At 40.3% G+C, this 15,572-nt stretch overlaps 1 protein-coding gene across 1 annotated transcript; it reads left to right on the top strand.

The window, feature by feature from the left end:
* Positions 1-4,605: 4,605 nt before the first annotated feature.
* LOC125381629 (collagen alpha-1(XII) chain-like) lies at positions 4,606-12,921 on the top strand. The gene is made up of 9 exons (XM_048398726.1): positions 4,606-4,850; positions 6,689-6,909; positions 7,927-8,263; positions 9,271-9,291; positions 9,448-9,631; positions 10,341-10,471; positions 11,384-11,530; positions 11,849-12,006; positions 12,714-12,921. The coding sequence occupies exons 1-9, from the start codon at positions 4,787-4,789 to the stop codon at positions 12,861-12,863; spliced, it is 1,413 nt and encodes a 470-aa protein (XP_048254683.1). The 5' UTR covers positions 4,606-4,786; the 3' UTR covers positions 12,864-12,921.
* The last annotated feature ends 2,651 nt before the right edge of the window (positions 12,922-15,572 follow it).

Genomic DNA, 15,572 nt, shown 5'->3' with positions numbered 1-15,572 from the left:
ATTACATGTATCCGAACATCTATCTATCTATCTATCTATCTATCTATCTATCTATCTATCTATCTATCTATATCACAGTTAAGTTCTAACTCTCAGGCATAATATAGTAATAATTAAATAAGTGGAGTAAGATTGAACACAGTTTCAATAGGCTAGCGCTTTCAACTCGTACCACGTACGAGTCTCATCAGGCCATAACTGAATAACGGACATGAAGTAGTAACATATAGTTACGTGACGTCATAACATTTAGGATACTATGACGTCACAATACCAAGGTGACAATGGACAAATAACTCACGCCTTTACATTTAACTTAAGCGCGTATTTATGAATGAAATGTTGCTCTTTTTGAAACAATGTAGGTTCATGATCAAAATTTAGCTTATACAGCGGGAAAACTAAAAAGTTGCCGTTTCCACATGCTTCTAAATGTTCACTGAGTGGAATCGTGCGGTTGTGTGGCTGCTTTTTTTGTGAACGGTGAAGATTCATTCTTCTTTTTAATTTTAGTTCTGTCTTTCCGATATACTTTTCATTGCATCCACTACAAACAATCAAGTAAATAACATTTCTAGTATCACAAGTCATATTTTGTTTTACAGTAAATTTAGTTTATCATATAATGGGTAGGTTTCTCGGCAGGATAAAGCCAACGGATAAAAACGATATCCGTTGGGGTCATATGCGGATAGAGATGCAAATATCAAAGGTCAAGTAGGACTACTTTCACTGTTTATAAACAAACATGGCGTCGCCCTCGTCATTCGGCGATCGAGTCAGAACTAACCATCGGGAATCTGGATAAACTACAGGGATAATTGCTATCATTATCAAAAGAACAGTCTAATATACCGAGAATCAGTGTCTAACTGTGACGTAGCTAAGGCATTTTAAAAGTATTGGCAACTTTGGAGATGTAAATTTTGAAACAATTTTGCAAGGGCACGAGGCCTAGCCAAGCGGGATCAGTAGCCATATCTGTGCTTGTAGACCTCTGCGGCTTAAAACCTTCTCCACATATTAAAATAGTTGGATTGGGCCGAACTATGTTTGAATTGTTACCTTGTTTCGTTTTGTCGCTGTGTGTACATCTGACTACACTTCTTAACGTAATGACAGGACAGACCGACTGTCAACAACGTCTGATCGTGGCCGTGACGTCTCATAGACGAGGGTTAGAGTAGCTTCCCTTTGACAAAGGGCAGTTACTCTAGCGGACAGACCGATGGATTGCGGCGAAAGGCAATTAAAAACAACTGTTGTTTTGCGTATATGTTGCTTCGCCACTGTATAAGAAACAGATTTCAGTTGGAACTATATTGGCTACTGTCACTGTCCGACTGACACATCACTTACCCTGTAACGTAATAAGTATTAATGCGCGCATTCCAGGAAAACTCGCAATGTTTCGGTAATGTTTGTGAGAGAGGGAAAGCGATTTTGAAGCACAGAATTAAAGAATGACATTATATGATAAGAGGTTATCAAGCATGTGTGTTTGGGGATGGTAAATATCTTGTAAATATCCTCGCCAAGGCTCGCTAAATATAATGTTTATTCCTAATGCAGGATATTTACCATCCTCAAACACACTCGCGTCATAACCTCTATATCCTTTGTAATTTGGACTGAACAACCTTCAATTATATTGCTGCAAGTTAGGCAACGTTTTTCACCGCACTTAGAAACTTGTGGAGTGTTGACAACAGAATCAAATTTAGAACTTGTCAAAATCTTTCTAAGATGTTTGAGTTGTCTTTGGCTGTTGATAATTTTGTATTTGCTCAATATCTTCTGCATTTTAGTCCTTTGATTCATAATAGGCAGGTATCGGTGAACCATGGATAATGTCTTTTCATGATTAGGGTTGAAGGTAGATACTAGAGTTAAATTACTCCCTATATTGTTTTCTTCAGACTTTTTTCTCAGTTTTAGTTGCTTAATACTTATTGGGTTCCGTCCAAGCGCAAATTTAAATTAACGGGTATAGTTAACAGAATTGTCAACTCGTTGCGTAATGATTCACGTATATTTCCCAAATGTCATTTATATTCCAGATGCTATTTAAGACACATCGGGACTTTATTTATACAGTATGATTAAACAGATTTAACTGTATCTAGGGTATATTTTTAGATGCCACACATATGTAAAATCAAAAATAATTCCTTAGGGATCCTTTGACATATGTACTTGAAGTCGTACGTGCATTCTGAATGGTTTGTCGTATTTTCGCACAAAATCATTCATCGATAGGGGGACGAGTCCTCTTGCAGGAAAGGGGCGAGTGGTGACGAATGTGTCATTCGATGATCGAGTCAGAATAAACCATCGGGAAACTGAGAAACTATTGGGATAATTGCTGTCATTATCCATAGAATAGTCCACTTTCCTGGACATTAGTGTCTAACTGTGACGTCGCTTGGCATTTTACAAGTTTGGGTAACTTTAATATAGTTACGCCACTGTCTAAGAAACACATCACTTATCTTCTGGCGTAATCTTTATTAATGCGCACATTCCAGGAAAACGTACAATGTTAAGTAATGATGTGAGACATGGGAAGAGATTTTTCGAGCACAGAATTGAAACACTATGTATTAGCTCGCTAAATATAATGTTTCTTCCTAATATAGGATATTTACCCCCCCAAAAAAACAACAACAACAACAAACAAACAAAAAAACAACACCCCCAAAAAAGAAAAACACATTCGCGTGATAACACACACACACTCACACACAGCGATAGCTACATTTCCTGATATTACTTATTACAGTAAACTACGATTAAAACAAACTTAAAGGGACCACTAAGTTTAGTTCATTATAACCGTAGTTCGTTATAAGCATATATACAGCAAATATACTCTAACAGCAAATGGACGGGATCAAAACACTTCGTTATATCCGTCAGTTCGTTATAAGCGTGTTTGTTTTAAATGTAGTTTACGGTATTTATATCAGACTGGCCTTCTTTTTAAGAAAAAACACCTTACAAAAATGCAATATTTTTTTCAACATTCTAAGCATAATTATTGCTTTCAAGAATTGTTGGGGACATTTTTTCGATAAAATCCCAGGACCCCTAACCCAACCCAGGATATCAAATGGTCGGTCCCCAGGAGGCAATGGAATTACGTAGGTCGGGCGGTCATTCTCGCTGACTTGGTTGATTTCATGTAATCGTATCCCATTTGCGTGGAATGTTGAGCATGATAAACCAAAAAGCTGGGTTGTCTGGTCTAGATTCGATTTTTTATAGCCATCATATACCTGGCATACTACTGAGTTCGGGAGACCCGTGAAGATCTAGGGTAGAATAGGTCTTCAGCAACCCATGCTTGCCCTAAAATGCGATTATGCTTGTCGTAAAAGGCGACTAACAGGATCGGGTGGTCAGCTATGTTGGCCTATAATAAATTAATCGTGTGTTTTAAAAGTGCTACCAACCTACTTTGGGAGGTCCCCGTTGATATTCATGGGGCGGGCTAAAATGTTGTTTTTTTCACAGCACATTTTTTTTGGATATTCAGAAAGTTAAGCAAGGGAACAATGCTATTTTGGTTAAATCCTGAGGCCAAGATATAAAATCAACATTACCAAATAAATTGCATTTTACATTTCAGGTGATACGGTGGCCATGGGTATGTATGTAAACAATTGAACAATTTTGTTAGTAATAGTAAGTCTCCATTCGGCATGCCGTCTCAGACCAGTGGAACCTCGTCTGGCTCGTCTGTATGACAATACCATATTGGAACTAGCAATGTGCACATGTTTATCACGTGACACCATGCAACCTGGCGGCAGTCGTTAAGCTAAAATCACTGTTCCTCTTGCGTTCTCTACAGATCAAATCAAATCAAAGGCTCATCCTAAATTATGTTAAGCACAGATTAATAAGTGTAAAAACGGCCTTCGTCAATTGCCTTCATCAAGCAGCGAATGGGAACCCGGTAGGATGAGCTGGTCGTGTGACCATCTAGAGTTTTACTTGGGTTGTATACTCCCCAGGGAGATGATGATGTCATTGAAATCCACAGTGATCCCAGTGTATGTGACATGCATACATGGTGTGGAATCTTATGTAAAATGTATATTATTATTGTTATTAATATTGTTTTTTTATTATTATCCAATCACTTCAAGTACAACAAAAATAGAACTGGCTTTGGGTCGTAAAAGTGTTCTAGCACAGGTTATTGCTCTTCATCTCCGACAGGCTAAAATTATGACATGTTCAACTACGGATAGAGGGAGTGCATGTTTCAACAAAAACACTGTTTGTTGAGACGTGCAAAGACCTCTCATTGTTTATTATTGACTTAATCATCAAACTTGTGATATAACATTCTGAAGTGCGCCGAGAAATCTCATTTCAATCAGACTGTTTACTGATCTGAAAAACACTCCACAAGAGGTTGCTTCAGATAAACCTGAAAGAACTTTGATCGCCCGATCAAAATGAAGGATGTGTGGGTTGTTGAGCCAATCAGATGTCTTCATTTCTTTGTAACCTGATTCGCAAATTTAGATCTTAGTAAAAACCAACATAGAACCCGGACGTTCAGTGAGTACACGGTGCATAAAACATCCACAACAGCATAAATGCTTCATTTGTTCTTAACGAGCAAATAGAAACCTCGACGCTGATTGGCTGTACGAAAGGTTATCTTGAGGCTTCCATGTGAGGGTTAATCAGATCTTCATATAACATATCTCGGTAACAGATGTGATTTTTTTGTAAGAGTCTAATTGCTGTTTGTGGTTGTTTGGTCAGCATGTTAGGTACCCTATTCCTCATGGCGCTGGTAGCCGGGTCTTCAAGCGGACAGGGTGCAACTGGTAAGTTCCGCTGAGACTAATACCCCGTTCACATGCGCTTCTATTCCAGGAGCAAATTTGCATCATGTCTGGAGCAGGTGTGAATGTAAATGTAAATTTGCACTGTGTGTATGTTGCAATCAATGTGAACGTTTATGTTAACGTAAGAGGATAATCTAATTAATATCTGTTCTTTTTCCAACACCAAACAAATTGTCAACAGTTGCCAATCTCATTAGAATAAGATCTAAGTTCTCGCTGCCGCTAAACAAAGATATGAGGACATCCCATTACGGGTCACGTCAGAACGACCTTTCGCGAACTTCGACGGACCACTGAAATGACGGACAAAAAGTCAGCCAATAAGAAAGCAGCTTTCTCGAGCTTTACGGCACGTGTTTCAACCTGGCGACTTCCATTTCAGACTACGCTTGAAAATATGTTGGCACAGTTCTCGATTAAAATTTTGAAAACTTAACAAACGAACATTCCGGAATGTCTAATATATGGTTGATATTGTATGGCAGTGCTTCCCACGCACTGTGCAACGCCTCCTCCGTTTAAATATTTATCCCACGGAAGCGAGAGATAGATGCTAATTTTGATGGAATCAGTCGTACGGGCCGTAACTGTCGTTCGGAATACCCCATGTTAACGTTTTCGAGGTTGCATGATGAGAAAACACATTCCGACCGTCACTTTCATGATCTGGTAAGCGACGCTTTGATTGATCGGATGAAAGGTCGTTCTGATGTGACCCGTAATAGGAACTTTGTTTAGCGATAGCGAGAACTAAGATCTGATTTAATGAAATTGCAACAGTTGCCAACTTTTATGCGTATATACAGAGTTGGGCGGACGGTGTTTTCTTTAAGTTTCAAATCAAACACATGTTGCTTCACGCGAACATTTTCGGTGAAGTAACTCTCTTCTCATTCAACTTAGATTGGAAAACAACCTGTTTTGTGTTGAAAGTCGTGAACAGACTGACGAATATGTGTGCCTTACACAATTTACATAATTTATTTACACACCTGAGAAGCTTTTTATGTGAACGCATCGTATGTATAATTACATATGTGCAAAATTACTTACGTTAGTAAATGTTGTGCATGTTACCGGGGTATTAGAGAACAAATATTTTCAGACAAAGTTCTTTCCAACTGTAGACTGTAGACACTAAATCAAATTGGAATTAGAAAACTGGTATAAACGATTTAAGAAGGGTTAAAGGAAGTTCTATGTTACAAAGTGTTGAAGCAAGCCCACGCAATATAGTCGAACATAATATTTGGCAATTTTGTCCGTATAGTGTGTGCTCCTGACCTTGAACCAAATGTTTGTGAGGAATGGTCCCTAAAAGATATAGAACTAATTGGGCAAGTAATATGTCAATTTTGGTATCGTATACGTCTTGGCATATGAAGACGTTGGCCACACACAAAACATTTCTTTCAAAAACGAGTTTTGATATTGTACGATGCTCGGCTTGTGTTTATCGCGTTTATCGGCTAGGATATGATATTGCAGATGCAGTACCTCGACTCATGATGATATTGAGTTTAATATTATAGAATGTAGTACCTCGGCTTATGATGATATCGATTTTGGCATTGTGCCTCGGCTCATGATGATATCCAGTTTGGTATTGTACCTCGGCTCATGATGATATCGAATTTGGTATTGTAACTCGGCTCATGGTGATATCATGTTTGTCATTGTAGAATGCTATACTTTGAATCATGATGACAGCGTGTTTGATATTGTAGACAGCAGTACCTCGGCTCATGATGATATCATGTTTGATATTATAGAATGCAGTATCTCGGCTCATGATGATATCATGTTTGATATTATAGAATGCAGTACCTCGGCTCGTGCTGATATTGTGTTCGTGTTGGACTCCTCCGGAAGTGTGGGTACAGCGAATTTTGCCACTGAAGTGTCCTTTGTGTCCGACTTCGTCCAAGGGTTTCCTGTGGGTCCCTCCGCTGTGCGCTTTTCTGTGGTCGTTTTCTCCACAAGTGTAACAAATCAATTCAACCTTGATCAACATGACAGCCGTACTGATCTTATTACGGTAATATTTTACTCATTTTTAATATGCTTAATGCATTTTAAACTGCATGTGGGGTGCATTTAAACCGCTGTTATTCATAATACTTTCTTTCATAGTATTATTTATGAAGGTACTTGGGACCCCTATCTCTCCGGTGCTTGTCAGAAGAATGAACTAGGGGACGACCATTCGGTTTTATCTGCAAAAAATATCAAAAGATACATGGACAGACAATTAGACCGACTGTGACCAATTAACACATGCGACTTAATTAAAGGAACACTCTAATGAGTGAAAACTTCGGCTAGGGAGAAATGAGCACTGGGGGCATATCCCTAAACTAAGTCTCTTAGATTATCAACATAGACGAGAACGCCTTCATAACATTGCTTCATAGAGTAAAATCGCTTCGACTGAGCGAGGAAATTCTAAACTTCCCAAAATTGCAAGGTACTCGACCAAAAGCGTAACTTAACTCCGGACAGTTAGGAGAGGGGGAAGAGCTACGGTCACTAGACCGTGAGTAGCTTGCACTCACCGCCCAATATTCAGGTCATAATGTTAATGCCTGATACACCCCGTGAATGCCCGGGTTAGAATTGGTCTTCAGCAAACAATGGTTCTCGTAAGAGGCGACTCACAGGGTCGTGTGGTCCGGTCAACCGGCTTAGCTGATGCATGTCAAATGCACAGATCGAGGCCAATGGTGTCAAACACTGAATTGTCTGGTCCAGACTCGATTATTAACAGAGCGCCGTCCTACAGCTGGAATATTGCTGAGTGCGGCATAAAACAACAAACAAACAATAATCAATCAAGGCCAGGCGTCATAAGTTTTACAAGCAAAACTATCGTACTCGTCCAGGCGTAGTCACCCAAAGACATCATTATTTAATTGTCACCAGAAGAATACAACCTATTCGTGTGAATATCCTCCTGACTTTGGGGAACCTCGTTCAGAACCTATCTCTCTCAGTTTCGTTAAAACAGTCCATTGCAGGTGATATATCGTCTTTAACGTCTTCTGTTGTGTTGAAGGCAATTGAAGCTGTGAGTTACAGCGGTGGTGGAACGAACACAGCGAGTGCACTCTCCTTTGTCCGAAAAAACAGTTTTCTATCCGTTAATGGGGCTCGCATCGGTGTGACGCAGGTAGTCATCGTAATCACAGATGGTCGATCGTCGAACAAGGCTCAGACGGCTTCAGAAGGAAGTTTGTTGCACCAAGCAGGCATCAAGGTCATTTCTATTGGCGTTGGAAGTGGTGTTGATATGGAGGAGCTCCGAGCAATAGCATCCAACAACAACTTCGTATTTTCAGCTACTGACTTCAGTGCATTGGGTATTGTCAAAGGGGAAATACAGAATATAACATGTAAGTTCCACCAATCGGGTTTTGTTCATATTGAAACGTAAGGTTTTGTTTTAGACATTAAGATCAAGATGAACACTCAGCCAGTAAAGGGTTACGATAGTAGTGGCACATATTAGGTGTGTGTGTGTGTGTGTGTGTGTGCGTGCGTGCGTGCGTGCGTGCGTGCGTGCGTGCGTGTGTGTGTGTGTGTGTGTGTGTGTGTGTGTGTGTGTGTGTGTGTGTGTGTGTGTGCGTGCGTGTGTGCGTGTGTGTCGGTAGGAGAGAGGTGGGTGTCCGTCAGGGCGACAAAGACTGCTTGTTTTAAGTTAACAGGTTTGTGTAGTCTGGTGGTCAGCTCGCGCCGGTGACCCGGGCCATATAGCTGGAATATTGCTGAGTACGGTACTAAAAACACAAACACTTAATCAATCAATTAATGCCCGATACTAACATTGGTTTGGCAGTAGTGAGTGAGTGAGTGAGTTGGGTTTAACGCCGCTTTCAACATTATTCCAGTTATATCAAGGCGTGTCAGCTTAATGTGGGAGGAAAGCCCGAAGTGATGCAGGTCTAAGACGTTTTTCACTTCGGTGAAACCCACGACCACGGGTATGATGCTGACAACCTAGAAACGAATTGGGATTCGAACCCATAATCATAGGTTTCTGGCGTGCCCAAGGGACGCAACTCAACACAGCGAATCGCGGCGGGTTTGGCAGTAGTACTGAATAAGCAAATTAGGCTTATTATTCGTCACCTCTATAACATATGTTGTTTATTTAACCAACGTTAAACCCCACTGTACCAACATTGAGCTTTTCTTGTCTATATAGTTTAAAGCCTCTGAAACATGTGTTTTTTTAAAATAATAGATGAAAAGCCGATTATACATTTCCGACTACATCACGAGCATGTGTTTACGAACCTACGTTGAACCTCATTGAACCCGCTTGAGCTTTTCTTGTCCAGTTTGTTTTGATACCATGATTGCAATTGTTCCTTGCAACCGTTTTTTCTGTCCTTTCCAGGTACGGAAATTGCAGTCGATGGTATGTCTGTATGTCTTTTGTTTATGGTCAATTGAAATGCAGCAATTAAGAATTGAGTTCATTCACAATCGGCCTTTGCACTTTTTCTTGCACCTTCTCATTCCACCAGAACGTATTCTAAAATCGATGTTTCTAGTCACACTTTCATTCCACTAGAACAATGCGGCAAAGCTGCCCTGCCAGTAACATCACGCATCCTGAATGCCCCCATCGCTGGACTGTGTGAGTGGCCGTGGATGGTGTCTGTGAGGCTCGGGCCTGGCGACATCCCTGCACACAGGTGTACGGGGGCTCTCATCGGGAAGAGGAGGGTGATCACAACCGCCTCTTGTGCCTCCAGGTAAAGGTGAACCCTGCATCACAAGGCAACCATAGTGTTGAAGTACGTCTTCTTTTCAAAGAAATACCACTTTTCAAAGTCTGAAGAAATATTTTCGGTTTGGTTATATCAGTGCCTTCACGAACGTACAATAAATGGAGAATATTTGAGTTTTCTTGTTACTGAGTGGCATTTTACTGCCTCTGAGCCAACCAGTCCTTGTTTTAGCCCCTTAATGCCGAGCGCCAGGCAGGGTAGCAACAAGTACATTGTCAATCTTTTAACGTCTTTTGGTATAACGCAGCCGGGGATCGAACCCCCCGACCTTCTGCTCACCGTGCGAACCCTCTACCACAAGACAAATGACATGAAAAGACAAATTTTCTATTTATTATATATCCATCTGTATGACCTTAGCCTTAGAACCATATAGTGTCACTGATAACAGAAGTGTTGTTCATTTGAGTGATTTTGTGATACAAATTGTATTGCGACACCAAATACATAACAATTTTGTTTTAATAGTCATCAATATGATTCCCCAGAAGATCTGTATAAAATTCTTCATGTTATATGTTATTACGACTTATAATATGTATCTTATCCATCGTTCTTACGAATGACATTATTATCCATGTGTTTTAAAATCAATAAATTAATAAGAAACCACACCAAAAACATTCTCCAGGTTGCGCAAATTACAGTGCTTCGATACTGATTTCACTCCCAGGTACGTCCCACACTCTGTTATTGTTGGTGAGAACAACCTGCTGTTAGACAACGAAGCCCTGAATGGGAACAACTTTGAAGTGGTTGTTAAGGTCAACAAAACCGTCATCCATCCACTTTATGCAGGGAAAGGTAATTAAAGGACATCTTCCAGGTAACGCTAAGGATAAATGTAAACCAGTGGAATATGTTTAGATTTTACGTTGACTTAATCATTGGACTTTCAGTGTTTTCAATTAATGGTGGTAGACATTTATCTTTATGTTTTTATGCAACCCTGATCAGCACATTAAAATATGGTCTTCCTTTATCAGTAAAACGTTACTTTTAAGGGCCTATATCTAATTACCTTATGAAGCTCAGGATCCCGGGTGACCATATCTAATTATCGCATGGGGTACTGGTGGCCCAGTCGTCTAAGGAGCTGTGCTACCTGTGCCAGAATTCTATGATCGCAGGTTCGAACCCCAGATTCATATTGATTAAGATCATTTACAGCACCATAACCGTGCTCTTGGGTTTGACCAAAGTGGTTAACGCCGACCACATGCGTCACTCACCACCCACACCAAGGTAACACCGTGATACGTTTCGAAGCGGCACTACACCAAGCATACTCACTTACGTTACATTATAAATAACATTTTTGCATTTTGCACATCAATATATGCACCACTATTATCACTTGATAACAAATATGCTTCAGTGTGGAATATTCTTGCCGCAGTGCATTTAGGGGACATCGATGTAGTCTAAAACGCTTCAATTCGCTGCGAAGAGTTGCCTCCCTTAGTCATGCCATCATGCGCAGATCCAAGATAGGCCCTGATTATGATCCTTCGCGAGTCACACCTTAGCCACGATCAACGGAGACGGCTGATCTGTGTTTAGTCTAGTCTAGTTCATCAACTCGAGTGTCACCCCCTCCCCATCCCACAATATCCCACCTGCCCCCTACATTACGCTGACAACCGTGAGATACTGTTAAAAAAGCAGTTCGACAAAACTCACTCACTCACTCACCACCTTTTTCCAATGTTCCAGATAACGATATCGCAGTTCTACATCTAGCGGAAGACGTAGTCTTCAACAGATGTGTCCTTCCCGCCTGCCTCCCTGCACCACGGGATAACCAATGTGAAGACGCCACCATGGAGACGTGTACCTTTGCTGGATGGGGAATATACAGTAGTAGGTCAAATTTTTATAAGAATATCTATCAATTTCGTTTGTTTGTTGTTAAACGACACAGTAAGAAATATTCTGTAAATAATAGAATCTGGATCAGACTAACAGCGATGTCATACTAAACTGATATCACGACATAACTATCACTGCATAGATCAATGCTCCTGATGTCATTCGCGGGATTGTCTGGTCTAGACTCGATTATTTATGGTCGTCTGTATATTTGAGTTTACTGGCATGACTGTGTGCAAATTAACATTTCAAATGTTTTGACAGACACCTGGTGTCGTATCATTCAGGTCAATATACACATGGTTTCAGAGGTGACGCTGTCTCTCTCCCGTCGACTGCGAGTGACCAAGGGCAGGAGTCTCAATCCTACGGTTTGTAATGCCGTCTACACACATGTGAAAAACTACAGCCCACCTGAAAACACAGTCTGCCTAGTGCCAGATATCCCTACACAGGTGCCATGTCAGGTATGTCTTCTCTTGCGTGAGTATTATTCAGGACCATTTAATCACCGTGCATGCGTGTAGGGGAGGAGGAACTTACTGTTTGTTTCTGGATCGTTGTGGATCCTTGCTCACAATGTCAATTACTGGATTGTCTGATCCAGGCTCAATGCAAGGCCGTTGTCATAAAACTGGATTATTGCTTAGTGCGGGGTTAGAAAACACACATAAAAAAGAAATGAAGCGAGCTTTTCAAGGTTTAATTCTACATAATGAATTGAAATTTCCTACCGTCAAGATTGCAGGAAAACAGTTCTTCCATGATGATGCGGGCGTTTCAATCACAGAAGGTTATTGTTATTTGAAACCTCTGCGCGAGCAATGAGAATTGGGTATTTTCCAAATGTATGGTAGAATGATCATTTGATATTTAGGAATTATGCGATGGTTATGTCTCATTTTTTTAAAAACTATACATTTATATACCGCAGGTATCCAGGTACTAGTATCTGCTTAAATGCGGTTTTATTTCACCCCCGACCAGTGGATCCGTTTGCATTCCACTTTTCATTCTCAACTCCCTTGGGAGTATACAACCCAAGCTGCCCAGGGGCGTTAGAAGGTTTTTACATCCACCTCACATACCATTCCCTGCTTGGTGAACAGAGGCACATTTGAACTAAGCCACTTTCCAGGGTGACACCCCACTCATAGAAGTCCTTACTTTACAGGGAGACGAGGGGGCCATGGTCAGCTGTTTGGTACAAGGCAAATGGATTATTCAGTCCCTTATCAACTATCCCAGCTGCTCCGCCAGTTTCCCGTCCCTCGGTGTCGACCTCAGACACCCAGACATTATCAACTTCATCAAAAGTAACTGATCAAACCAACCGTGTTTCTCGATAGATCGCATGGAATAAAGAGATGTGCTGCCTTAAAGCTTGTTCCTCTTTGTCAATTTCATTTCATTTAGATTTGTGTTTCTTTGTTTGTTGTTAATAATTATTGTAGTCAAGTCACTCCACTTCGAGCCCACACTGCTGTGTCCATTTTCTCCCTGTGACATACAATCTTAGCCTGGTAGCTCTGGCCTAAAATGCGTTATGACATTAATGCAACTTTCCCTGCCTTTGAAATGTAAACGTTAATCAGCAAAAAAAAGAGAAAACAAGACTGTATACTTAGAATTCCACGATGTGGTGTTGGCTGATGGAAGTTCGATTGAAAACCATCATTTGCTGTCTTCAAAATTGTGACATCAACTGTTGCTCTAACTCCTATGAAATCAAAAGCAGGAAAGTATATCCTCATTTTTCAGAAAACAAAACATGTGCATGCATTGAACTGAAATGTGGTTGCATATGTGACAATTTTAAGGTGAATCGTCTTTCCAATGGACTCTCTACTCTATTTTACAGGGTATTACAGCATGCACAAATTTATATTTAGTATGTATTATAAAAATTGTATTATTAAAAATATCTGAATTTTAAATGGTTACAAAGACTTGATACAGTGATAATAGAATGTTTTGCCCCTATGCTTACAAGTAAGCGTGGAGTTGTTTTTTTCAATGCATCTTACAATGGTGTGTCGTCTGCTACCCCAGCATATAACGCCATCTGGTAACAATTAATCACCAACTGTCAACTACACACAGGCCTGTGCTGGGACAGTGGAATGCCCTCCTGCGGAGTTCAAAGAAAACTATCCTCACTTTTGAGCAAACTTTTTACCTTGTTCCCCATAGTATGTTTAGCAAGAAGCCACGAACAATATCCGGTATCAAGTCTGCGAATCGTATTGAAGACACTTCTTCACTAGATATATTTACTGTGTGAACCTTTTCAATAGTTACAATTGTACTTGAAGTCGTACTTGCATTCTGAATGGTTTGTTGTATTTTTGCACAAAATCATTCATCGATAGGGGGACGAGTCCTCTTGCAGGAGGGGCGAGTGGTGACGAATGTGTCATTCGATGATCGAGTCAGAATAAACCATCGGGAAACTGAGAAACTATTGGGATAATTGCTGTCATTATCCATAGAATAGTCCACTATCCTGGACATTAGTGTCTAACTGTGACGTCGCTTGGCATTTTACAAGTTTGGGTAACTTTCATATATGTAGTTACGCCTAAGAAACACATCACTTATCTTCTGGCGTAATCTTTATTAATGCGCACATTCCAGGAAAACGTACAATGTTAAGTAATGATGTGAGACATGGGAAGAGATTTTCGAGCACAGAATTGAAACACTATGTATTAGCTCGCTAGAAATAATGTTTCTTCTTAATATAGGATATTTACCCCCACCCCCAAAACAAACAAAATTCAACAAAAAAAAAACAAAAAAAAAAACAAGAAAAAAACAACAACACACATTCGCGTAGAAATCTGAGACGCTTCCCACCTTGGTGAAGCCCTAGAGCATGGGTATGGTTCTTCAAACCTAAAAACATAATCGGGGCGATGCATGCACGAGGATTCGAACCACATCCATGACAGCTTAATGGAACGCGTAAGTTTGTTTGTCGGCTCGGAGTCAGCACACTGTGTCTGAATGGGTTATTCATGTTAAACTGCGGCATGGTATCTCAGTTAGCTAGCGCTATAAATCGGCATCTAGTGACATTTTTGTAATTATCATCAGCCATATTTTCCAATCTGTCAAAATTAATTCCTAATAATTTAAGATATTACCCATTACAATGTCTGTTTTGACAAGTGGTGTGTAAACAACAATAAGGCTGGTTGATTTATGAAGCCATATGGGATTTTGTATCAAGATTAGATATTTTTCAGCAATAGCTACATTACCTGATATTACTTATTACAGTAAACTACGGTTATAACAAACTCAAAGGGACCACTAAGTTTAGTTCATTATAACCGTAGTTCGTTATAAGCATATATACAGCAAATATACTCTAACAGCAAATGGACGGGATCAAAACACTTCGTTATATCCGTCAGTTCGTTATAAGCGTGTTTGTTTTAAATGTAGTTTGCGGTATTTATATCAGACTGGCCTTCTTTTTAAGAAAAACACCTTAAAAAAATGCAATTTTTTTTTTCAACATTCTAAGCATAATTATTGCTTTCAAGAATTGTTGGGGACATTTTTTCGATAAAATCCCAGGACCCCTAACCCAACCCAGGATATCAAATGGTCGGTCCCCAGGAGGCAATGGAATTACGTAGGTCGGGCGGTCATTCTCGCTGACTTGGTTGATTTCATGTAATCGTATCCCATTTGCGTGGAATAATGAGCATGATAAACCAAAAAGCTGGGTTGTCTGGTCTAGATTCGATTTTTTATAGCCATCATATACCTGGCATACTACTGAGTTCGGGAGACACGTGAAGATCCACGGTAGTATAGGTCTTCAGCAACCCATGCTTGCCCTAAAATGCGATTATGCTTGTCGTAAAAGGCGACTAACAGGATCGGGTGGTCAGCCTCGCTGACTTGGTTGATGCATGTCATCGTATTCCAATTGCGTGGATCGATGCTCATGATGTCAATCACTGGATTGCATGGTCCAGACTCGATTATTTACAGACCGCCGTCATATAGCTGGAAT

This window comes from Haliotis rufescens, unplaced genomic scaffold (assembly GCF_023055435.1).
Source record: "Haliotis rufescens isolate VD_foot unplaced genomic scaffold, xgHalRufe1.0.p SCAF_19, whole genome shotgun sequence".
NCBI classification, from domain to species: Eukaryota; Metazoa; Mollusca; class Gastropoda; order Lepetellida; family Haliotidae; genus Haliotis; species Haliotis rufescens.
The sequence above is the reverse complement of the archived record's forward strand: the minus strand, read 5'-3'. Positions and strand labels throughout refer to the sequence as shown.